The sequence below is a fragment of the Manis javanica genome, chromosome 10, assembly GCF_040802235.1.
Source record: "Manis javanica isolate MJ-LG chromosome 10, MJ_LKY, whole genome shotgun sequence".
Classification (NCBI taxonomy): Eukaryota; Metazoa; Chordata; class Mammalia; order Pholidota; family Manidae; genus Manis; species Manis javanica.
In genome coordinates this window covers 51,801,888-51,827,880 of record NC_133165.1, presented here as the reverse complement: position 1 = coordinate 51,827,880, position 25,993 = coordinate 51,801,888, and the positions used below count along the sequence as shown (strand labels likewise).

Here is a 25,993-nt window from a genome sequence, read left to right as displayed (position 1 = left end):
CCATGAGTCTTCACACCCAGAAGGCTCTGAAGGACACCCCATTTATTTTCTCACAATTACTGGGTGCACCAGAGGAACTTGGGCAACTCGGAAGCTCTCAAGCTTAGCAAGGAGTCTTTCAGTTTTAAGTGCTTCTAATAATATGCAACTCTTTTCTAACCCTCAGCTGTTTGTAATGACATATCCATTTTGTGATTACTTGGACAGCTCTGCTTCCCTACTGCTAGACAGTAAGCTGCATGGGGATGAGGCATTGTGTTTATTTGCTTTATATTCCACTGAGCCTAGGTAGGGCCTGGTGTATTGCACCCTCTCAATAAAGATTTATTGCCTATGGGAAATTGGTATTTCTTTGTCTTTCTGATGTTTATGACTGACATAAACTGAAACAGGTATGAATTGCCATGGGAGGAAAGCTGTGGGTTTGGAAGGCTCTAAGTAGGTGACATGCTGTAACTGGCACAGAGGCGTACAGATGAGCTGGCTGGGAAGAGTTTTATGTATCAGAGGGGGAAAGGCTTTCCTACAAAGAAGACAGGCATCCTTGACACACAGATGACTTGAGTTTGCTGCCTGATTTGGTGATTTTAGGTTTGAATGTTCCAGAGTTCTTTGTTTTATAGGTCTTCTGACTTCTGGTTCAATTCTGCTACTTCATGTTGTCATATTTTTAACCTCTTTGCAGTTCCATTTTAGTTTAGAGTGTATCAATCAGAGACCATAGAGATGTCATTGCATGTGAATGAATAGTAACCATTGCATATCAATGTATAAAAATCCACTATTTTTAGTAATTTTAAAAAATTGTGGAATACATTTATTTTCTCATTTTATTTTTTAGAGGCATTCATTGCTTAATAACGACAGGGCACATCTACTAAATATATTGGGGGAGGCTTGCACCTTTCTCTAACACTCTACAAAACATTTAAGAAGCATAAAAAAAATCCAAGTCCATGTAAACATGTGATTATATGAGTTCCTTTTAGACCATAATCTAAAGATGAAGATGTTGACCATCAGTGACTGACGCATTTTGTGCTCCCTACAGATCCAAGTCGCTGGGTTTTCTTGCCCTTACACTTTGTAATTGAAAAGAGAATATAAAAATGCTGCAAATTGTGGCTGATAAGAACAGTTTCAACAAAATGTGCCCTTGACTAAAGTTCTAGATAGGAATATGATCCAGTCAAGATTTCAGACCTTTCCCTAGAGCTCTGACCCAAGCTAGACACAACTGAGCTCCTGGTCAGAGGACAGTGAGAAGAACACAGAGGGTGTCATTTTGTGTCTTTTGAATATGACAGCCTGCATTTCAAAGCCACGTTAGAAAGGATATGGGCTCATATTGGGCTTCTTGTGTTATCTGTGCCTCTTCCTCTCTCCATTATGGATAAGTGAAGTTTTAATATATAGTAGTGACATTCTAGTAGATGAAGAAAGAGGGCAGTCCCCGAGGGCAACCTGAACTTCTGCTTAGTGTATTTACTCTTGCTGTTTTCCTTCCTCCTCATTTGTAATTCAGAAGGCTCTCTGAGAAGAGAGAGACAGCAAGGCTTCTTAGATGGATCGAAGGACCACGAGCTGGGATACCAGGTTCTATGAAAAGGTCTGCTATTGAATTTGCTCTGCTACCTTTAGGCAAATCGTTTGGCCACGCTGTGCTTTGATTTCTTTCTGTGCTTGCTAAGTATAAATAACATGTATTTGAGTATTCTGTGATGATCATAGAGTATTTTAAGTGTAGGATTTATTTTTCCAGGCCAGCTGCTCAGGTGTAAAGCAGAAATCTGCTTCTTTTAGATGCTACGCTTGGTGAGTTAACTGACCCCCAATTCTTCAGACTTCAGCAGCCATCTAGTTTCTTCTTATTCATCTGACACATTTTGCAGTCTCAGAGCAGGTTTACTCTATAGCTGGGGGACATACCTTTATGTCACCTTTGCTTGCAGAAATTAATTATTGTCTTCTTGCTGCTTTCACCTCTCTCCCCACCCCATACCCCCTAAGAAGATGAAAGTTTTCTCTTGGTCCAGAACTGCTTTATCTGACACTGATCCCAAGAGACAGGAGGGAGAGGTGAAATGGTAAGCAATGTTATATATAGACTTGCTAATATAATTCCCTCTCGATGATTTTGGCCAAGAGCATTTGTGGCTTGAACTAGCTTTAGTAAAGTTCAGGCTCTTTGGGGTTTTGGTAGGAAGCAGTCAGGGAATCAACTGGAGAGAACACAAAGTATCCTCCCCTCTCCCCACCCCACCTTTTTTTGTTGTTACACCCTAGTCACATTAGGCAACAGACGTCCCTGTCAGCGAAAGGTGCCAGGCTGAGATTCTTAGAAGCTAATGAAAATGTTTGTGTTAAGGAATGCTTTTGTTCCTCATCAGTGGATCACCACACCTGTTTCATAAATGACAATCGCTGAAGTGCAATATTGGAGCTAACGGATAGGCATATTTCTCTTGAACTAAGATATATTTACATCATTTCTAGTGCAGTTTAATTAAAGGCATTCTCTAAACAAACCCCTGAAGGTGTTAAAGCTAGAGAACTCATGAAAACATGTTACTCCTTAGTTGCAACTTGGGTAGCAGCAGGAAGAATATCAGACACAGGAACACAGAGTAACCCTTCGGTTTTGAAACACTTCTAGGTCTCCCTGCGCTATAAATGATCAAAGCAACCTCCCAGTAAATACTGTTCCCAGCGCTCAGTTTGCTTTGAGGGTGTTGGTTCCAACTTCGTATGTTACCTCAAGGAAACAAGCAGCAAGGGACTCTAATTCGGGGTCTTTGTTCTTCGGCAGGGTTGTCAATACAGCAAAACAATGTGTGCAGGTGCCCCAGCTGCAGTGGCTTCCAACACAAGCAGAGCTTTCAGCTGATGCCTCTTAGAAACATGTAGGCAGCAACTTGGGGAACGCGGTGGGGAGGAAGGGAGAGGCCGGGGAACAGCCTTTCCCCCTATAGATTCCTGTCTGCTTTGCGGCTCCTGCCAAACTGGGTGGAGGCCTTAGGGTGTGTGTGGGGGGTCTGGCTCGTCAGTTCTACATGTAAATGGGAAGCTGTGCAGCTGACCCTGTGTCTTGCCAATGGGTTTCAGCCCTGGGCAAGTTGGCTATGGATTCAATGTGACCAAGAAATTGACAGCAAAATGTTCTTTGAGGTGCAAGATTTTATTACCTGGCTTGTTCTCCCCGCAGTCGTTGGAGCACTAGCGTGTCTGCCTCAGCCCAGAGCACTGGGCCGAGCTCTCTGTATAGCACAATACTGGCTTATTACCTAAAGGTGTGGAAGCGGCAGCCCAGCAACAGGCAGTTACATCATCAGGTGGTTTAAGTTCACTGAGGATCCTGGCCATAGGAAATGGGAACCCCACCTTCCCCATACCTGGTGACAGTTAAGCCCCATCAGCGTCAGTCTCTAGCAAGAACTTGTTATGAGTGGCTGGACATGCAGAAGGAAGGATTAAACTGCCCCTTCTCATCCCCGGGCGTCTATCTGCACAACTGGGTGAAAGCCCGCGGGGGTCAGGATGAGGGGCCCAGGGGCAACGACTAAGGCAAGGAAAGAACAGAAATGCTAAGGACACCACATTGAAGGGACTCGGAGGCTTTGGAAGTGATTGCCCTGATGCGGTGGTTCTTGTCTGCGGAGTTGAAGAATGAACTTGGCAAACAGTCAAGGTAAGCCAGGGAGACTTTGATTGAGACATACAGTGAAAGGACAGAGCTCCTGGCTCGCGGCAGGAGGGAACAAGAGAGCCCCTAGTGGTGTGTTGTCTAGGGGATTTATAGGCGGTTGAGAGACAAAGAGCAAGGGATGCAGACCCACCAAATGGTCTCTAAATGTTTATCTTTGAAGAGACACTAAGTTTCTTATCAGTTTTCCGGACTATTTTGCAGAGTTAACATAAGAAATTTACTGCTTTGATTCTTTCTCAGAATAGCAATTTCTTGGTGTCTTGCCAATGGGTTTCAGCCCCTGGCAAGTTCACTATGGATTCAGGGTGACCAGAGAAATTGACAGCAAATCGTTCTTTGGTGTGAAAGGGTTTATTACCTGGCTTGTTCTCCTGTGGCGGTAGGTCGAGCACTAGTGTCTCTGCCTCTGCCCAGAGCACTGGGCTGAGCTCTCTATATAGTGCAGTAATAGCTTATTGCCTAAAGGTGTGGAAGCAGCAGCCCAGCAACAGGCCAGTTACATCAACAGGTGCTTTAAGTTCAGTGAGGTTCCTGGCCATAGGAACCCCAACTTCCCCACACTCCACCCCTCCAGGATTCTGGCCTTATAATGTACACGCTTTCAATCTTCCACAGTGATCCCTGTTCGAGAAAGCTGGAGCACTGTAACCAGATTCCACAATAACAACAGAGGGTAGCAACAACTTAGAGATAATAAAAATTAAGATACAGCAAGATTTTGATACAAAAATTATAACAATCCTCAAGCCAGAGGACGTTCCTAATAACAAAAATTATAATCCTCAAGCTAGAGGACGTTCCCAATCCACAAAGACTTTAGGGGTGATAGGACACATGTTTTAATGTCACCAACATAGGTAAATCTTGTCCATCAGGTAGGATGCATGCAAGAGAGTGGTCCTGTGATAGGACTGTAGCAGGAAGGGAATCCCTTCCAGGTCTAGTATACCATACTTTTACTCCTTTCCCCGTGGGGGTTACTGAAGGGTCTATATATAGTGCTACTGGAGGTGCATGCACTGGCCATAATAAAACAAAACTCCCCGGTAAAATGCTCTTACCTTCTGGCCATCCAGGATATACTACTGTAACCTTTGGCGGCCACTCTGCTGTTATTCCAGGAATACACAGGAGGCCAGCTTCCAGGTCTTGTCCCCAAGGTGCCAGGAGAGCCAGCCATCGTTGGTCCATGTGTTGAAAGGTCCAAGGCCATGTCCACTCAGTGGAGTCTCCGGGGTTCAGTGCACTTGGTGTTGGCAGCAAGATGTTATTCTGGTGGCCAAACCTCGGCTTCAGTGATTCTTCCTTGGTTTGTACTTGCAGTTGTATAGGGGAGGCAGCCATATGTGTTAACATGTCTATGGGGCTCAGAGCTCCCATTTGGGGTCTCATTCAAATGCCATAGCACAGTCCATAAGCGGACTGACCATCCCTGCAGACTATTGGTATCTGACTTTAGTCCGGATTTTAACAAGCCATTGTGCCTCTCTATCATGCCTGCTGAGGTAGGATTGTATGGCACATGAAACTTCCACTTGATTCCCAGCTGTTGTACCCATTCTTGCAGTGTATGTCCAGTAAAATGGGTGCCCTGATCACTCTCAATCACCTGTGTTTGGCCATAGGCAGCAAAGAGACGTGACAGGCCTTTTAAGGTTGCATGCTGGTCTGCACAACCGGTAGGAAAAGCAACCAGAAGTCCAGTAGCTGTGTCCACACAAGTCATTGCATACTGATATCCTTCTGACACAGAAAGGCCCAATATAGTCTATCTGACACCTGACAAGGGGTATAGGCTCCTTAGATATTGTTCCATGTTGCTGTGGAACTTGGTATAAGTCCCTTTTGGAGCACACAACACACTCCTGCCAGGCTCTACTAACTTCTTCGAAGGTCATAGGCAAGCCCCACCAACGGGCTAGAGCCCACATTGTCTTTTGCCCCACATGCAACAAATGCTGATGTAGCCATTGGGCTACATCAGAGGCAGGCTTTCCTTCTAACCAACATATTTGGGCCAATTTATCTGCCTTATTTCCTGGGGATGCCAGTGGCAAATTACCTGTCACATGGTATACTGTAATTATTTTAGTCTGACTGCAGGCCCATAAGTCTTGCCATAATTCTTGCCCCCAAAGGGGTCAGTGACCAACCAGCCACTTGGCATGGTACCAGGTTAATAGCCACAGGGTCAAGCCCCGAGACAGCCCAGCTGTCAGTGCAGACAACTATAGGGGAGGGCTACTGGCTGATCACAAGCCACACAGACCGCAACTCTGCCCATTGACTGCTCTTCCCCTAACCATCTTCCATCCATATTGTCTCAGTCTTAGGATGGAAAGCTATGGCCCTCCATTTTGGGGGCTGCCCACGGCTGGAGCCATCTGTGTACCATGCATCTTCGGTCTTAGGGGCTCTTCCCTCCCAATAGGGACTCTCTGCTACTAATGGTTCAAAAGCAAGTTCTTCCTGTTTTTCACTACTATATGTCACTGGCCCCAACAAGAACTGGAGGTCTTCACTCAAGGGGCTGCTAGAGAGAGCACTATACTGCTATAGGTAAGCACCCCACTTGGCTAGTGTGGGTGTTTGTGCCACACCACTCCTTGGCTTTTGGGTCATCTCATACCCACCCCAAGATGGGATAGGTGGTTATTACCTTTATCGGGGCCATTCCAGTGATGGGTTCTATAGCCAGTAAGATGTGATACACAGCAGTCAGTTGTTTTTCTATCAAAGTGTATCATACCTCTGCCCCTTTCCAGAGTTGTGACCAGAACCCAACAGGTTGGCGAGTTCGTTCAAGCCATTGCCAGAGACCCCAGCCATAACCATCTTCAATGACATGAACATTCAGCTCACAGGGCCTTGATGGGTCTATCACACTCAAGGCCTACATGGCCTTGACTGCCCATTTTGCTGTAGTAAAGGCAGATGCACATGTCTCATCCCAGTCCCACCTGACGCCCTTTCATACCAACCAGTGTAAGGGCTTCAGAATTTGTGCCAAGTGTGGTATAAACACTCTCCAGTAGCCTAGAAGACCCAGAAACTCCTGCAGCGATGCTACAGTTGTGGGGGTAGGAAAGGCCTGGACTTTGTCTATAACTGCTGCTGGTATGACTTTAGTCTTACCTGGACAGATGACCCCCAAGAATTTAACAGACAAACCAGGTCCATGAACCTTGGTGCTGTTCACAGCCCATCCTTTCTTCTGTAAATGTTGCAGCAGTCTAGGTGCTGTACCTTCTAGATCTGAAAGAGAATCGGATGTGAGCATGACATCATCAATATAATGGTACAGCTGCCCTGTTGGTGGTTTCTCCCATGTAGCCATGTCCTGGGCTACAAGTCCATGACAGATGGTGGGGCTATGGAAGTATCCCTGTGGGAGGATGGTCAAAGTCCATTGCCATCCTTCCCACGTGAAGGTAAACTGTGCCTGACTTTCCTGCTCAATGTCAATGGAAAAGGCATTAGCAAGATCTACCACATAATGGTATGTTCCTAGTTCATGGCTGAGGGTATCCATTAGGCCTGCAATAGAGGGGACAGCAGCATGCATAGGGGGTATGACTTTATTCAGTTCTCTGTAATACACAGTCATATGCCAGGAGCCATCTGACTTTTTTACAGGCCACACTGGGGAATTGAAAGGACTATGGGTGAGCTTTATAATACCCACCTTTTCCAGCTCATGGAGAGTTTCTCCAATCTCTTTATGCCCTCCAGGCAGTTTGTACTGTGTTATTAGTCACCCGCTGAGGCACAGGCAAAGCTATGGGCAGGTGCCTAGCATGTCTCCTCAGGACTGCCTTCACCACACGTACTCTCAGTCTGAACTCACCTGCAGTGGTCTGCAACCATAGACCCTGCAGGATATTAATCCCCAAAATATACTCAGGAATAGGAGATATATACACAGTATACTCTTTTGGGGGTAGACACCTTATTCCTGAAGAGATTTGGGCTTTTTTTTTTTTTTTTTAACTCTGATAGCCTTCCCCCCTTATCCATCTATGATAGTGGGGGTCCCAGGGAACCACTCAGGGTTACCATGAATCAGTGAACATTCAGCCCTTGTGTCCACCAGAGCCAGGACATGTTGTATGTTCACTGGGGACCAATGGATAGCTGTTTCAACATGTGGCCTCTGGTCTCCCCATGGTCTCTCAGGGCAGATGCCTTGACCTTTCCCTCAAACCATGTTCCCCAATCACCTTCCTGTGTGGGCTCAAGTGAGGTTGGTTCGTTCCCAGCAGGAATTCTTGCAAACACACAGGCTGGACTCATGGCTTTGTCTCTGACCTCTGCCTCTTTGGTCTTAATGGGTGGAACTGCTGCTCTGGTTTCAGCTGTTGCCATAGCTCTAGTAAGATCCTATTTGACTTCCCATCTAATTTACTTCCATCTGCTCCTGCCCGTATTGAATCAACCCACATCTGGGTCCTCGTAACCTTCATAGGGCCCTGTAAATTCTTGTGAGTAACAGGTCTTATTTCTTTCCGGATTCTCATTGCTTCTGCCTCTCCTAAGTCTGCTACTGTATGTGTCACCTCGCTTATGGGCTGCCCTAAGTGAGGGGAGAGATTGGCCACTTGAGACCCAAAGAGGGATGTAGGAGCCATTAGAAGTACAAAATTTCTCATCCCAGTAGTGAAAATCTCTTCATCTGGATTATAATTCTCTGGACTATAGATGTCATTTCTTATGCCTAGCTCTTGCAGCACCTGTTGGAGTTCAGCATATGTTGGCCATCTAACAGGAGAGGATGGCAGATCACCTGGATTGGGTCACACAGCAAGAAGTGCCCATAAGCCAATCGAGGAGGGAGTGACTCCCTGGGGTCTGGTGTGCATTTTGTAATCGCTGCCTCAAGGCAGGCTGTAGTGTCAGGGAAGACAGCTTCCCATCTCTGATCCCGACAGAACAATTCCATCCACCCCTAAGTCCCACAGACGCAGGAGCTAAGTTGATATTGATTCCGAAGGCAGGGGCCAAGCTGATATTGACTCTGAAGGCTTCTGCCTAAACCGGGAGCCCAAATCCACTAGCTCAGCTTGAGTATAGGGGCAGACCATAGAGTGCTCCAGGACCTGGGGAGGGGGCTGCTCCTCTCCTTGGGGAACTTTCAGCTGCTGGGTCTTTCTTTACAACCACTGGGCATGCTTTCAGTACAGGAGGCATCAGTGCCTCTGGCACCACCCCTTCATCCTTCTCCAGCTCCTCCATTTCTGGGGCTGATGGCACCTTTTTTTCCCCTCCCCCGAGTGCCTTCTCTGCTACAACCTTTACCTTTTCTACTGTGCCTCGCAGCAATGCTACCTCAGTCTTTAGAAGGTCTCTTACCTTCAGCTCAATGCTTCGCAGCTGATGTTCTCGTTCCACCTCCGCCTGTGCTTCCCTCAGGAGTTCGTCTTTTTCCTTGATGGCCTCTTCCTCCTTCAGAACACCTGGCAGCGCTGCCGTCTTGTCTCCAATGGCACCTTGCTGCCAGCGCTCTCGTGCTGCCTCCCACATCAAGGCCATCTCCTTCCTCAGGGAATCCACAGAGGTTTGCAGCTCGTGTTCTCGTGCCACCTCCTCCCTTATCAATACCATTTCACTCCTCAGGGCATCCACAGAAGTCTGCAGCTCGCTTTCTCATGCCACCTCTTGCATCAATGCCATTTCCCTCCTCAGGGAATCTACTGAAGTTTGCAGCTCGTGTTCTTGCACTGCCATTTCTTGGGTCTCCTCTGTAGACCTTTTTGAGACTGTGGGAAACAGCCAACCCCCAGTCCCTGCTGCCTCCCGGTCACTCTGCTTCTCAAAGGATCTGCTTACTATATCAAGAGCCACCCCTACTGCCTCAAGGTGTCACCTCCACTTGCCTTCAGTCCTGGGGTGGGGCCCTGTCCTCTAGGAGCCAAGCCACCTCAGACCACATATCCATTGGGGGACAATCCACTGTTTCCCCATTCACAGGGGCAGCCCGCTGAAGTACCCCTCCCATAGGGGCAGCCTGTGTTTTTCCTTAGTCAACTGTGAACCCTGCCGACTTTCGCCAATTGTCTTGCCAATGGGTTTCAGCCCCAGGCAAGTTCACTATGGATTCAGTGTGACCAAAGAAAATGACAGAAAAATGTTCTTTGGGGTGAAAGGGTTTATTACCTGGCTTGTTCTCTCGTGGTACGTCAAGCACTAGCGGTGCTGCCTCCGCCCAGAGGACTGGGCCGAGCTCTCTATATAGCGCAATAATAGCTTATTGCCTAAAGGTGTGGAAGCGGCAGCCTAGCAACAGGCCAGTTACATCAACAGGTGGTTTAAGTTCAGTGAGGATCCTGGCCATAGGAACCCCAACTTCCACACACTTGGTTTGGGAGCATATCAATCAAGGCTGCCTGTCTTGCTCTAAAGATGGGCTGAGTTATTTATTGTCTGTTAAATAGTAAGTTAAGAATCTTCTTAACTTCTTGGGTGTTAAAATGCAATCTTATCTTTAAGGTGGAATCCTTCCTGCCTGTGGATAAAATGAGATTTCCTGTGGCCAGGATTCTCACCTGGCTCTGGCTGACTAGCTCACTGCACACCTGTCAGCAATACATGGCGGTTGAGTTTATACAAAGAGCTCTGCCCAGTGCTCTGGGTGTGACACGGTGGCAGGGCTGCAAGGCAGCAGGAGAGCAGTGCAGAGGCCGGAGTGGTGGCAGTGCCCAAGACAGAGGCCCAGAGGACAGCTGTGTGGGACAGCTGTGTGTGATGGCTGTGCAGGCATAGAGGCCCAGAGGCAGAGATCTGCTTGCTGCATGCAGACTCACTGAGTGAATGGGATTCTAGTGACTGACCTGCCACCTGGAAATAAAGCTGGGTATAACCATTACACCCCAAGAACGTTTTGCTGTCAACTTCTTTGGTCACATTGAATCCATAGTGAGCTTGCCCAGGGCTGAAACCCATTGGCAAGACCCTGCCCTTCACTATGTTGTTTACGGCTGGGCCTGCCTGCTATATTAATTGCCCAGGTTATATATTACTTGATTAGGGCTGGAGGAGGAAAAGCAGCATCTGGGCAAAGTTAAAGAAGATAAGCGGGGCCTTTTGGCAGGCTAAAGTAAAATTTACAATAGCCTCATTTAATTGACACAACGCAGACATGGGCTATGCTGAGGTACTTTCTTATCTGGGGGATGTTCAAACATTCCAGGCCAGATTATTCCTGGCTTTAGTTTTAACTAATCTTCACTGAAGAATGCTTATTATTCCTAGTTTGATATTTTTACTTTAGAGAATTAATGTGACTCTGACTTTGCTTAATTGTTTAGTACGGAGTTTTGGTAGGGGTCTTTTTCTAGAAGCCCTCACCCTACCCTGACTACACCAATGGTCCCTGTTTCAGCCCCTGCCATAAAACAATTGATAAAATCCCCTCCGCGATTAGGCGCGGCCGCAGTCCGAGGCGGGGACGCGCACCCAGCGCATGCGCGCTCCCCTCGTCCGGCCTCCTGCGCCCGCTCACAGGGTGGAGGGAGCGCGCCCGGAGAGAACGCGCCCCAGCCATCGGTTAACTGCTCCAGGTGGAAACTGACGCTGGCGGCGGCGGGGTTCCGCGGGCGGGAAGGCGGTGCGCCGTCCGCTCTTCCCCACCCCCTGCCTCGGCCCTGACGGGGCTGGATGGGCAAGTTGGCCGCGATGGTTCGAGCTCGGGCGGCGGCCGGAGGCGGCGGCGCCTCCTCCTCGCCCCTGCGCCGGCGGTGATCGCAGCGAGCGGCCGCGGCCCCCTGTTGGAGGGCTGGCTGTGCCTGAGCCTGGCGTCCGTGTGGCTGGCGCGGAGGATGTGGACGCTGCGGAGCCCGCTCACCCGCTCCCGATACGTGGATATGACCAGCGGTCCGGGCGGCAGGAAGGAGAACCACCAGGTATGGTCGGGCCGACGGGCGGGGGCGGGGGCGGGGGCGTGGCGGCCCGTCTTCCCTTGCTCGGCCCGGCTATCGTGCGGGGCGTTGCGGCGAGAGCGCCCCAGGGCCCTCTCCCCGTCCCCCGGCCCCTCAAAGTTTTCCCTGCGTCTCCCCCGCCCGATGCCGGCCCGAGACCCCTGGCGCCCAGCCCGGGCCCCGCGGCGCCTTTTGTTCCCGACGCGGGCAGAGAACGGTCTCCCCTTCCCCCTCCCCGGGCCCGAGCGTGGGCGCCCCGGAGCTCCGCATTGTTCCCGGGTCCTAGGCCGTGACTGCAGACGCTTGGCCACCTCGGCGTCGGCTCCCAACAGCAGGACGGAGGAACTTCGGGGCCGGCGCGTGGCGACAGGTACCCTTCTGGCACCGCGGCCTGAGATAAACTAGACCAAACGCGTTACCCAGACAACATTCGTCACTCCCCCACTCCCTCCCCCGAGAAAAAGAGGAGAGCCCTTCCCTCTTTTTGTTTGGTTGAATCTATGAACATACAAAGGGTCATAAAGAAATTTAATCGTGTGTCGTGAGCCATGTAACTCAGGGCTTACTCTGGTGACATTTTCCCTAGGCACTTAAAAAATGTTTGACAGGTCCTCACTCCCGTCTTACCGAAGCTTCCCCTCCTGCGTAAGAGAAGTCTCTAAACTTTGGTGTTCGTATCTGGCCAGAAAGATGTGATAAGAAGGCAGATGATGCAAGCTTTTACTGGAAGGGTTTTTGAAACATAATTGGGCAGAAGTGAATTCTTTTAGGAGTTGTATAGTTGTGAATCACGAGCGACGTGATGTGACCGGTTTAAGTAGTCTTTTCGTGAGCTTAGTTTTGTATCACTGAAAGGAGTGGGTGTAGGTTAGCTGTAGAATGAAGAGGAAGGTATTTCATATTTGATCATAATGAAGCTTGCAGTTAATACTACATTCATTGAGGCTTTCAAATCATCCAGAGGCTTTTGAACTCTGCTAACTGTTGGCTTATAATAGTTAGCATTTATAATACATTTTGTCTCTCCAGAGGGTAGGAGCTAATTACCCCTCTTGTTTCTCATCATTTGCACATTTCTCATTTTCCTATGTTACACTTTTTCATTATGCCAGGTGTTTTACACCAGGTTGATTCCATATGTTTTAATGAATAACTACATAAGGAGATAAAACAGTTCATTCAGAAAAGTAGCATTTAGTTTTTATTTAGCAAATATTTATACTGGCCCTTTTACTCCTTTTAAAGTAAATCATAAGTTTCCATAAGTTTTTGTGTAGTTCCACAGCTGTTGCAATTTGTTAGGTAGTCAGTCGCTCCTAGGATATTAGGCATGTTCATAAAGTTGGTCGGAGATCTGAAGTTGTAAAACCACATTCTTTGCTATGGATTAATAATTTACACTAATCAGTTATTCTTAGAGAAACAACTTTAAAGTACTGTAGCGATAATGTACATTTACCAAAATGTTACATATCCCTATGGAATGGGGATGATGATGTAGAACAGTGAATTCGAAATAATCAGTTTCAACAGTTGGTAGAGATAAGCTTTTGGATAGGATAAAAAGGTTTACTTCCACTGACATGGAATTACAGCTTGAGTCTCCTAGCTGTAGGTGTTTATTATAACACTTGTGATTTTAAAGTTGAAAACCTGTTTAAGAAATTTGGTTTTTATGGCGCCTATGTAGAATTATAGCGAGTTTGGCTCTTTTCCTTTGAATAATCATCCAGACATTTTGAGATGATAGAATTATGAAAATATTGTCCATGAAGAAATATTAAAGTGAACAAAAGCAGTGTTTGCATAGGAACCACAGTGAGATAAAGTGAATGAGACTGTCCTCTCTGTCAAGTGGCTGAGTTGATGATTTGTTAATCTGCTTTATATTCCAGGATCCTGGGTTTGCCTGATAAACTGTGTTGCTTGTGAAAGAACTTATTTTTGCCTCCTTCAAATTCATAGTTTTATATACAGTCTTCTGGTATTCATTTTGGTGTGTGGGTTCCATAACCAGCCACATCTGGTTCCTTAGGAGTTGCATGAAACTAGGGTTATAGACTTGATTGAACCATACTTAGCACAAGTTTTCATTACAGTTATTTTATTAAGAAATGATGGTGGAAGATTCTGTGGTTAAAAGAGATCTTGGGCAATGTTTATTCACTAAAAATTCCTATTTAGTTACTATGGCCTGGCGATGCAAGGCTTTTTTTTGAGCTAAAGCAGCTCTGAAACTATAGTAGTAATGTCATTTAAATAATTTGGTTTGATGAGCTAGTTTGAAAACTGGGACTATATTTCAGTTTGGGCAAGCAGGAAGCAAGAAGGGCCACTCTTAGAGCAGGGATCTATTTTGGGGGCCACATTGGGTACTCTGACTTTTTTATAGCCTGGGAATTAAGAATAGTTTTACATTTTTAAATGGTTGCCAAAAATATATTGTATTTTATAATGTGAAAACTTCTTTTAGGAAATTTCAGTGTCCACAGAGAAAGTTTTATTGGAACAGAGCCACCACAATTTACCTATTGTCTGTGGGTGCTTCCAGGCTACAATGGCAGAGTTGCATAATTGCTACTTTATGACCTGCTAAGCCTAAAATATTTATTATGTGGCCCTTTACAGAAAAGGGTTTTCCCCACAGAGATTTTCAGCTTCCTTAATCCACAGCACATTCTTAATCCATGTTGCAAAGTGTGGGTAATTGGCTCATTGGGAAGAAATAAGGCCAGGAAGTGAGAAAATAGATGTCACTTTTTAAAGGAAAACAACAGAAACTTTGAATCTAGTATTTTCAATACATTGCACCTGGTACTTAAAGTCAAAATGGACCATTATAGAGCTATTGGAACGTGAAAGGACTTTTAGGCCCCACTAACTGGTTCTTGATAATAACAGTCATTCAACAGCTTCTCAATTGATGATATGAAAAAAGAATTGTTACAGAACTCCTTGGAACCTTGCCAGCACAATTTCTCCAGGTGATTCTGCAAGGTTTTTTAAAAGCACAGATAAGATTCAACACCTGAAATTAGTAAGTGTAACTTACAATTTCAGTATCTGACATTCTTTTACCTTCTTATGTAAGCTCAGAACTGTGCTATGCCACAAGTGAAGTGGATTTAAGATGTAATTGAGAAGATATGTTTTTTTTTCCCCCAACCAAATGAAAAAATACTTGGACATCTCAGCCAGAGGTCAGAGGTCATGCTAAAGGACACATTTGGTCTCCTGTTCCGTCATTCCCCATTCACCTTGTGGAGGTGAACTTGCATGAGTTAACAGTGCTCAGGGTGAGTCCGCCACCTAGGCAGATGGACACTGATGGATTCGTGTCCTCCTCTGAACTGAGTCTGCCTTCCTGAGTCTGGAGGCCTTTGCAGCTGAATAACAAAGAGATTTTGAAAGGGTTTCTTTCCTTCCTTATGACCTGTGTTGAAACCCTAAACAAGTGTTTGCTTCAGTTTCATGGAACACTAGAATCTCTCTCTTTGGCTGGATATACCACAGACCTTTATGTTTCCCTTTGAAGTTGCCCTAGGGAACCCTGGTAACTTCCAGCAAAAGACTGTTATTTAGAATCTTTGTTAAAATTTTAGGATTATGAAATACTAGTGAGTATTTAAAATGAAGTTTGCCAATAATTTATTAAATCATAGCGGATCTCACATAAAGAGGTTGTTGGTTTATGCTTATATCATTTGTAGAAAAATAATGGTTTGAATATTTTCTTCTGTGCTGTGCTTAGATGCGAGAAGGTGTTAATGATTAAGTTTGTGGACTTGTCAGGAGCTGCATATGGGGAGGTCTCTCCTTGTGCATTAGGTGAAACCTCAACCTGGACAGGGAGAGTTCTGGACTTTGAATGAGAAGGAATTCTCAAACAGGTCAGACAAGTGTAGGTTAGGAAGGAATTCATTAAAGCGAGAGTAGTGGTGAATGCAGCAGCCGTGCAGGCAGCAGAGAGCTTCCTTGAGCAAAGGGAGTAAAGGTAAGCTTATTGAACTCCTTTTCAGCATAGTGCAGATCCCTTGCCAACTCCTAAAGCCAGGGTCATCTGGCATCCAGGGTGACACTTGAATCTGATGGCATGTGAAGTGAGCCCCTACCACTCCAGGATTTGGAGGAGCCGTAGAGCACTGGATGGAGTGAGATTATGTTCTGAGAACTTGCCAAAGGAAAAGAAAGACTTTCATGCAGGTTACTAAAGAGCATGAATGTACAGGTGCAATCCTGTCTCGGTCACCCAGGTGATGGGAACTTGCAGGCCCACATCAGAGATCTCAGTAGCCCTTCTCTACTTGTATGAAGTAGAACAGAGTAATAGATTAGTGTATAAGTCTACAAAATAGAATGAAACAGTGAAGTAACAAAGACACTTACCACTGGAAGAGTACAGAGACAAAATGTAAAAAGTTAAGACCTGAGAAGGCCTTATTTAAGGCAAAAAGTACGCATTTGAAGAAAGGGGCAACCTCAGAGAGTAGTCGCACTTAAAAGCTGGGATTCTTTTAAGGCTTTCAGGAATGGGTCAAAGGGCGGTGGGAGGGTAGTGGGCCGGGGGTGTAGGCTTGACGTATGGTCTCATGATGTCTCTCTCAGGTAAGAGACATTGTGTCATCATCCACAGTCAGTCCTCTAGATATTCTGTAAGATGAACTTAACACAAGGAATTCTTAGGCCTGTTCTTCTCCAGGATAGTGGTTGCCCTCATGCAGTAAGGACATGTCATTTAGGACTGCTTGCCCTGCCTTAAGATAGGGTTGGTTATTGGCTCGTTCCCATAAAGTATGTTAGGAATCTTGCCTCCTAACTCCCTTCCTTTTTAAAAATGGGATCTTAGCCTTAAGATGGAGTCCCTCCTGTTCTTACTATACTATTTATATCACAGCATTTTTAATCGTAGGCAGGAAAAGTTAATCATCATGCCTGTCCTATATCCCTGCCCTACTTCCGACTGATCAAATTGCATGGCAGAACTTAGAATGGAATTTTTGAATCCTTAGCTGTCAAGATCAGTGTTTGGTCTCACCACCCTCTATAGTAGAAAAGATTCCGTGTTCATGGACCCCATCACTGGAGCCTTTCTGATTGTTCTGAGTGGTCCTAAATGCCACAGGTCTTTGGTTTACATATTTCTTTTGAGATGGCCAGGTGCTCAGACCTACAGCGTGGTTATTTAGGTATTCCCTTGAACTTCATTTCTCTGTCCTTTGTGGATCTTGGATGGCAAGGGGAAGGAAATCAAGTTAACGGTGTTTCCACTGTGTCCAGGCACTTGAAATATATTATCCCCTTTAATCCTCCTGACAACTCTTGGAGGTAGGTGGTACATCCCATTTTACAGATAAAAGATTGAGGGTAAGAGAGGAAATTTGCCCAAGAGCCCAGTTAATAGATGGCAGGTTTTGAACCCAGCTCTGTTTGGTTTCAAGACCCAGGCTTTTTTCTGCTGTGTTTCACGATGTCCTTTCTAGGACACTTTGTGTTGACTGAGGGGCTGTGAAAATAGGCTGCCTTCTTAATAGGACACTGCCCCCACCTAGTGGACCTCTGCACAGGCACTGGAGCTCTGTTACTGGGTGCAAAAGCACTAGTTGGAGTATTTGCAGTTTGTGAGTTACACAAGGATGGGACAACTGCTCAAAGTTCTGGCCTTCCTCCAGTGTGTGCATGCTTTGGTCACATTTAACATTGTAAAAAAGTGCTTACCTATGGTGTCTTTTTTCTGACACCAGCCAATTCTCTGACACCAACTGGGTGCCCTACAAGTCAGTTCTATTTTCTCACTACCCAGAGTTAATGTCAGTCCAAAGGTTTAAAGGCTCCAACCTACAAGATTGCATTCACAATCGAGATACCAGCTGCAGGGGCAGGTCCGCAGACCACCCATGCTGAGTTACAAATTCTGGGGTTCTCACAGCAGCCCCCCTTAGGTTAGATAATTTGCTGGAATGATTCAACAGGGCTTAGGAAAACACTTTACTTGTGTTTACTGGTTTATTACAAAGGATATAACTCAGCCAACTGGAAGAGATGCATAGGGCAAGGTATGGGAGTTTGTATCAGCAGGTGACTGTGTGGCATAACTAGTTTGATTAAAATTTGCTATTTTAAAGACTTCCTTACTTAATTAGATTAAAGAAAATTCAAGTGAGCTTTAAAGGAAGATGCTACGACCACAGTTTTTTACACACTGAAGTCTCTAGCTGAGGAGTCCAGCTCTACAGTAGGGCTGGCACACAGTCCTTCCCATGTGAACGTGTAATAGGCATGATACTTTGTTCTTGTTGTGGCACCTTTGTCTCTGTTATCTTTGAGGAGCACACATTCAAAGACCTGCTTGAAAGTGCATGGGCGCCTACAGACAGTCTACCCAGTGCTATGAGCTCATTATAGCTTTTCATTTAAGCTGCATTGTCCAGAGAGAGGTAACACCAGGGGGGCCAAATGGTTGCAGGGGTTCTTGCATTGATTTTTCTATCAGCATCTCATTTTAAGGGCAAGGTGACTGCCTATTTAAGGCCTGATATCCTGGCCAATATTATAATCCCATTACTTGTTTCCCTTGATTTCTGATTTTTTTCCTTCCTCTGGAGTGTAAATTTTTTCCTTCCTTGAGTATAAAGATGGAGACCAGTGAGTCCATCTTTGATTTTCCCTAGACCACTGTTAAGTTGGGATTGTTTGGAAATACTAGTGAAGTTTTCTGCATACACCACAGAGGGGTTCTCAAGCAGTGGCAGTTTTGCTCCCCAGGGGATATTTTGCATGTCCGGATTGTTTGGGGGGGGTGTCACAGCTGGGGGGACTGCTACTGACATCTGGTGGGTAGAGGCCAGGGAGACTGCTAAATATCCTATGGTGTGTGCCCCGGACAGTTACCCAGCCCCAGTGTTGGTACTCAAGTTGAGAAACCCTCACATGTAGTAATTCAGTTGCTATCTACATTAGATTTTCTTTTCTCTAAACACATCCAGTTTAATTGGGCAGAATAGTACTGCTTTCTTTTCCAAAAGTGAATCGTTTCTTTCCAAAAGACAGACACACTGAGTAGAGTGAAGTGAAGGGAAGCCTCTTTGAAAGAAACTCTTATAAAACAACCTGCACCTAGGACAGGAACTCAAATCAGCTGGAAGTGCTTAGACACCCCAGGCTTCCCATTTATTCAGAAGTTGTGAGGTGGCAAATGAAATGATGCACTTGGCCGAGTGCCTGGGGGAAGATAGGTGCTCAGTCAGTGTCTTTCTTTGGTGCTTGCTTGTGGTAACGTAACCTTGTGGTGGCTGGGTACCTATAAGTTGCACCACTGAGAGTTTCAGCAAGGTCTTACAAAGACTGTGGAGTTTTAGAAATAGACAAACCCAGTGACAGCCATCTCTGTGGATATCTTTGTGTTCCCTCCAGAAATTTGCTAGAAACTCCAAATTTTATCTGTTAGACTGCATGCGATTTTTACAATAATTCATGTGACAAACATGGATTGTTCTATATCTGTGCTAGGCATGGAAGTCAGTCATTATCCCCACCGTTACGAAACTTTCTGTCTACCTGAGAGGATAGACCCTGCACTTGCAATTATGTACCTACTGTTACTCAACTCAGTGGCCATAAATGTTACTGAGGAGATATGTGGGATGTATGAGAGGGTATTCGAACAGAGTAGGGGGACAAACCCAGTCTGCAAGTTCAAGGAAAACACACTTGAAGAAATATTTAGGGTTAGGTTGAATTAACCAGGTGAGAGGGAGCAGGTTAGGTGGTAGAAACTGTAGAGGACAGAACAAATGTGATGAGAGAGCTATGGAAAAAGAGCCTTCCAGAAAGAGAAAGGGTGCAGTGTTATAACAGTGAGTGGCCTGTGTTACGGTTGGTAGAGAGTGTCTGAGGTGAGGCTGTGGATGCAGAGTGGACGAATCGTGTAGGGCCTTCAAAGCCATATTGAGCATTTTGGGTATTATCCTAAGACTTATGCAAAGCATGGTGACATGATCAGATTTGCCTTTAAGGGGGTTTGCTTCATCACTTAAAATTTCAAATGACTTTTGATTTCTGGAAAATCAAAATGCCACCTCTATTTTTTTAGGGGTGTGTGTGCATGTTTAGAAAAATTACAGCTTTATTGAGATATAATTCACATACCATAAAATTCATCCTTTTAAAGTGTACAATTCAGTGGTTTTTAGTATATTCACAGGGTTGTGCAACCATTAGCCCTCTGTAATTTAAGAATGTTTTCATCACTCTAAAAAGAAATCCCGTATCTATTAGGAGATAGGCTCCATTGCCCCCTGCCCCAAATCCTTGGCAACCACAATCTACTTTCTGTCTCTGAATCAGCCTGTTTTGGACAATTCTTGTAAATGACTTTGGCTTTTTGTAACTGGCTTATTTCACTGAGCATAATGTTTTCATAGTTCATCCATGTTGTTGTGTGAATCAAACTTCATTTCCTTTTATGGTTAAATAATATGTGTTCTATTTTAAGGATCAAGCACATCTTGTATATCCATTCATCAGTTGATGGATATTTGGGTTGTTTCCACGTTTTGGTGATTATGAATAAAGCTGCTATGAAGTTGATGTTTGTATCATGCAAATGGTCAGGAGGAACATGGGTTTCAACCTTTATCTTTAAAAAGAAGGACTTTACTCCTTTTCATAGCACATTTTGTTCAATAGGCTTTTTTTTTCCTGAAATCCTTGTGTAGCAGTAAAGCTTCAACCATATGTGTTAATGTTGATGAATTGAGGGAAATGCTGTTAAAAACTTGAATTTTCCTTTTGGCACTTGAAAGCAATATTTGCAATTAATGGTGCCAATTCTTACTTAGTTCTCAAAGTCAGAGTCCATTGATGTTCTAGCTGTCCGTTGACCAGTGAATGCCAAGGAATTCTTAGCTCCTCTGTTTCACTTGAAAGACTTCTTGTCCACATTAAAAGAATGTACCTGATTTGATTGCCCATTACCAAGGGGATGGCTATCATCTTGATTAATCTTTTCAGAGAATAAAAAAGAAAAGTCAGAGTGGCCTCAGTCATTACAGAGTTCAGAATGTGCACTAGGAGGTCATGAGTATAAAAAAAATGTTTTATGACTTGCACTGGGGCATAACTTCAGGCACAGTGAGTATTAAGAATCAGTTAATGATTAAGTGAGGACATTTTCAGACCATGGAAAACAGTTTAGTCAGTGCACATAAAAGCTGCATAGCTTATTCTCCAGAGTGGGGAAAATAATAATAGTTTTTCAGTCCAAGCAATTTTGGTGACAATATTTATATGGTAAATTAACACAAAGCAGGCAACAGTGGGAAAGATGTGGTTTATCCAGTTTGGGTACAGGGTTTATAAGATTCGCTTATCTTTGAAATTTTAATGTGCCTGTTTGCTTGTTTGTATTGGTTTATAACTGGTTCCTCCTGGTGTTAGGGTCAGGAATGTTACCTAAGATTTCTTTAAGCATTTAGCAAGCCTCGGATGGTTGTAAAGTTGTCCCACTCATTGTGCAAAAGCTGTTACAGGACACTTGCTGCTGATAGATGGTCATGTCTGTCAGGGGGAAGTAAGTTACTTTTGGCCAATAGACTCCTTATTGGCAAAATTGGTTTTTTTCTTAGCAGATAATGGATTGATAGTAACTCCTCTATTCTGCAGTTTCATCAGTATAGTTGATGGGCTTACTCTTTATCAAGTCATGTTAGAGGAATCTCATTGCTAATATTATTATAGGATTCTCCTGTGTGTCTGGTACTATATCAAGGATTTGCCTACATTATCTTGTTTAATTCTCTCAGTTCCTTACCAGGACAGATAGCAGTGACATCTCTAGTGTGCTGGTGAACAGAGGCTCAGATTAAGTGACTTGTCTGAGCTCTCCTAGGAATGGCAGAGCCAGGACTTGATTGTGAGGCTGACTGTAAAAAGTTAATGCTCCCTGAATCTTATTTTCTCCCTTCTCGAGTACGCTAACTCTAAATGAGAAAATGGAAAGCATTTATTATGGAAGATAAAATTTCACCCACAGTTGAGCTTCTTGAAGTTTTGTAAAAAGAGCACTGTGGTTAGAGCCCATTCCTGGAAATCTGTGCTTGGCATGTTACTACTTCAGTCTTGTCATTGATTGCAGTGTGACCTTAAGTAACTTCTTCATCTTTTGGAAGCCCATTTTCCTCTGTGAGAATGTTATATGACCTGGTAAAGCACACAAGTATTTCTAAAGGTCTATCTCTGTAGCCTACAAGGAGAAAGGCAGCTCAGTCTGGTCACTGGAGTGTTAAATTGTGCTGCTACTCTGCCATCGATTTGCTTGGTGGTTTTGAGTTAAGTCATTGCATTATATGACTGTTTTGTTATATAAAAATGAAGTTAGTAATACTGGTTATTGCCTCCTTATGTTGAATCTCAGTGAAGGAGAGGCCAACAGAGCTTTCCCAGATCTCAGGGCTTAGTGGGTCTAGTGAAGTTTTGGTCCAGGACTTAAGACACCTGAACTGTGGCCTGGCTCTGCTATTTGTAAGCTGCATGACCCACAGACCTCTTCACCTTTCCTTTTCTCTCCACCTTCCCTGAGGGTTATGAGAATTAAATGAGGAATCATGTATGAAGAAGTATTTTATGCTTTATAGGTCATAAGGATATAAGGGATGATGATTATCGTCAAAGTGCATGAGGATATAGTATTTGGAAATCTTAGATTTGATTTAGTCTTCTGTTTTTTGTTTTTTGGACATCTTAGATGACACTTGAGTTGTGGGTTTTCATTTTTGTTCTTTTTGTTTTTTTAGTGGTATGTGTGCAACAGAGAGAAATTATGTGAATCACTCCAGGCTGTCTTTGCTCAGAGTTACCTTGATCAAGGGACACAGATCTTCTTAAACAACAGCATTGAGAAATCGGGCTGGCTATTCATCCAATTGTATCACTCTTTTGTGTCATCTGTTTTTAGCTTGTTTATGTCTAGAACATCTACCAATGTGTAAGTGGATCTTGTATGTATTTTTTTTATTCTTGGGTTTAGAAAAAGAAGATGTAAAAGAAAAATTACTTGTTCAGATGTTGACCACCTCAGCTACAACAAATCTACCAGTCAAAATCCTTGGCAGTAGGGCCAGTGTCTCAGCCTTCTGCAGTTATGCTTCTTAAATTCCCCATAACTTGATAAATAGCCTCATTCGTGTATATTTCTATGGTAGGAGTACCTGGAGCAGTGCTTCCCAGCTTTGGTGTGCACAGAAATCACCTGGAGATCTGGTTAAAATGCAGATTGAGTCAGTAGGGCCAGAGCCTGTGATTCTGCATTTTTAACAAGCTCCCCAGTGATGCCCAGGATGCTGCTAATCCTGCCATAGGGATTAGCAAGAGGCTTGGGACCAAACCTTTAACGTAGGCTCAAGAGTAAGGTCTTTGCTTTAAACGTACTTCCCAGGGGCAAGTTTTTGGATGATCTATTAATTAACCCAACAGTGGGCAATGTCTTATTTTGAGTAAAGGGTCCAGTATTTGTTTTTACATACATAATTTCTAGGCTCACCAGAACTTTGTAAACTTGTGGCATTCTCTCCCTAGAGTGGTTCTGTGATATAAAGCCATGGAAAAAGCTTTGGGAATATTTTTTATCCTTTCTTGGTCAAATTTTCAAATATTCCCAAGGCCCAAGAATCCTGAATGCCAAAGAGAAAAGCACCATGCCTTGGTGCTTACAAAGCTGTGTTGGACTACTTAAAGCTGTGGGGTGGACCTACTTTTTTTTCCATGGTGGTTTGGAGCCAGCTTCTCCTGAATGTCTGGATCCCCATTCTATCATCTGGCCCTTAGATATGTTTTCTGGCACCATGAACCATTGCTCAACATTTCTTATCATTGTTTATAGGAAATTGCCCTAAATTTGCCTCAGCAAATGGTTGTTATTTTTATATTGGTAGTTGAGTTTATACAGTTTGTTGTAACATTTTGTTTCTAAAGTTGGCTGCCCTGATTTTCTCTTTTATACCATTACTTTTTCTCTGGAAGGCAGACAAGTCACTGTAGCAGTAATTCTTATCCTTTCTGGGGTTCTGCACCTCTTTGAAAACAGTAAATGGTAGAAATTCTCCCTTAACATAGTATTTATAGTCAATACTTTACATATAATTTTGGGAGATTTTAAACTCTGAACCATGTCCTCTCTGGCTCTTCTCATTGTACCTTAGAATTTCTTGCTGTGGAATTTCACAGTTTGGTCAGAGAGGCTCTACAATTACTACTTCCCTTTTGAATTTGCTTATCTACAGCTCTTGGGCTTTTTTTGCCCTAACCCCCTCCTCCCCAAACCAAAAAACATCTCTTGCCCTGTGTCTCACTCACCTGAAAACTTAATTGTAAGACCATTGGTACTTTCCAGCCATGGCAGTGGTGGATGACTACCTTGAATGTCTCTTACCGAAACAATTACTGTGGTGCCTTCTTGAACTCATCAGACCTCCTTTATATTGGAAACGGGAAGGCCAAGTAAGGAGAGACTTTGTAACTGTTTTCAGGGTTTATATTATAAGGAAGATATTATAAGGGGGCTTATGTGCACCATAAGCTCTAAATCTACAGAGAACTTAGATTGTGGCCAGAGAAATTAGTATGGTTTTTAAATTTTTTTATTTTTTTTATTTTGTTATCATCAATCTACAATTACATGAAGAACATTATGTTTACTAGGCTCCCCCTTTCAAGTCCCCCCCCACAAACCCCATTACAGTCAGTGTCCATCAGCATAGTAAGATGTTGTAGAATCACTACCTGTCTTCTCTGTGTTGCACAGCCCTCCCCATTTCCCCACCACCCACATTATACATACTAATCGTAATACCCCCTTTCTTCTTCCCCGCCCTTATCCCTCCCTGCCCACCCATCCTCCCCAGTTTCTTTCCCCTTGGTAACTGTTAGTCCATTCTTCGGTTCTATGATTCTGCTGCTGTTTTGTTCCTTCAGTTTTTCTTTGCTCTTATACTCTACATATGAGTGAAATCATTTGGTACTTGTCTTACTCCGCTTGGCTTATTTCACTGAGCATAATACCCTCTAGCTCCATCCATGTTGTTGCAAATGGTAGGATTTGTTTTCTCCTTATGGCTGAATAATATTCCATTGTGTATATGTACATCTTTATCCATTCATCTATGATGGACAGTTAGGTTGCTTCCATTTCTTGGCTATTGTAAATAGTGCTGCGGTAAACATAGGGGTGCATATGTCTTTTTCAAACTGGGCTGCTTCATTCTTAGGGTAAATTCCTAGAAGTAGAATTCCTGGGTCAAATGGTACTTCTATTTTGAGCATTCTGAGGAACCTCCATACTGCTCTCCACAATGGTTGAACTAATTTACATTCCCACCAGCAGTGTGGGAGGGTTCCCCTTTCTCCACAACCTTGCCAACATTTGTTGTTGTTTGTCTTTTGGATGGTAGCCATCCTTACTGGTATGAGGTGATATCTCATTGTGGTTTTAATTTGCATTTCTCTGGTAACTAGCGATGTGGAGCATCTTTACATGTGTCTGTTGGCAATCTGAATTTCTTCTTTGGAGAAGTGTTTATTCAGCTCCTCTGCCCATTTTTTAATTGGATTATTTGCTTTTTGTTGAGGTGCATGAGCTCTTTTTTAAAATTTTAATTTCGATTTTTATTTTGGTATCATTTATCTGCAATTACCTGAAGAACATTGTGTTTACTAGGCTCCCCCCATCACCAAGTCCACCCACATACCCCTCCACAGTCACTGTCCATCTGCATAGTAAGATGCTGTGAAATCACTACTTGTCTTCTCTGTGTTGCACAGCCCTCCCTGTGGCCCCCATGCACTATACATGCTAATCGTAATGCCCTCTTTCTTTTTCCCTGCCCTTATCCCTCCCTTCCCTCCCATCCTCCTCAGTGCCTTTCCCTTTGGTAACAATTAGTCCATTCTTGGGTTCTGTGATTCTGCTGCTGTTTTGTTCCTTCAGTTTTCCTTTGTTCTTATACTCCACATATGAGTGAAATCATTTGGTCCTTGTCTTACTCCGCCTGGGTTATATCACTGAGCATAATACCCTCTAGCTCCATCCATGTTGTTGCGAAAGGTAGGATCTGTTGTCTTCTTATGACTGAGTAATATTCCATTGTGTATATGTACCACATCTTCTTTATCCATTCATCTATGATGGACATTTAGGTTGCTTCCATATCTTGACTATTGTAAATAGTGCAGTGATAAACATAGGGGTGCATCTGTCTTTTTCAAACTGTAGTGCTGCATTCTTAGGGTAAATTCCTAGAAGTGGAATTCCTGGGGGAAATGGTATTTCTTTTATTTATTTATTTATTTATTTTTTGAGAGGGCATCTCTCATATTTATTGAT

At 44.2% G+C, this 25,993-nt stretch overlaps 1 protein-coding gene across 30 annotated transcripts in view; it reads left to right on the top strand.

Moving 5' to 3' along the window:
• LOC108388231 (uncharacterized) overlaps window positions 1–25,993 on the top strand; it is a 139,531-nt gene that overhangs the window by 54,459 nt on the left and 59,079 nt on the right. For 9 of the 30 annotated variants that reach the window (XR_012122275.1, XR_012122277.1, XR_012122276.1 and 6 more), the window contains one exon: window positions 1,526–11,604. The exons of 6 other annotated variants lie outside the window; for them this stretch is intronic. Coding sequence is in view for 14 of the 24 variants with exons in the window: in XM_073215440.1 (XP_073071541.1) it covers window positions 11,764–11,989 (226 nt within the window). In the remaining 10 variants the exon portion in view is untranslated. 15 more of the 30 variants (XM_073215440.1, XM_073215441.1, XM_073215443.1 and 12 more) reach the window with 3 other exon arrangements.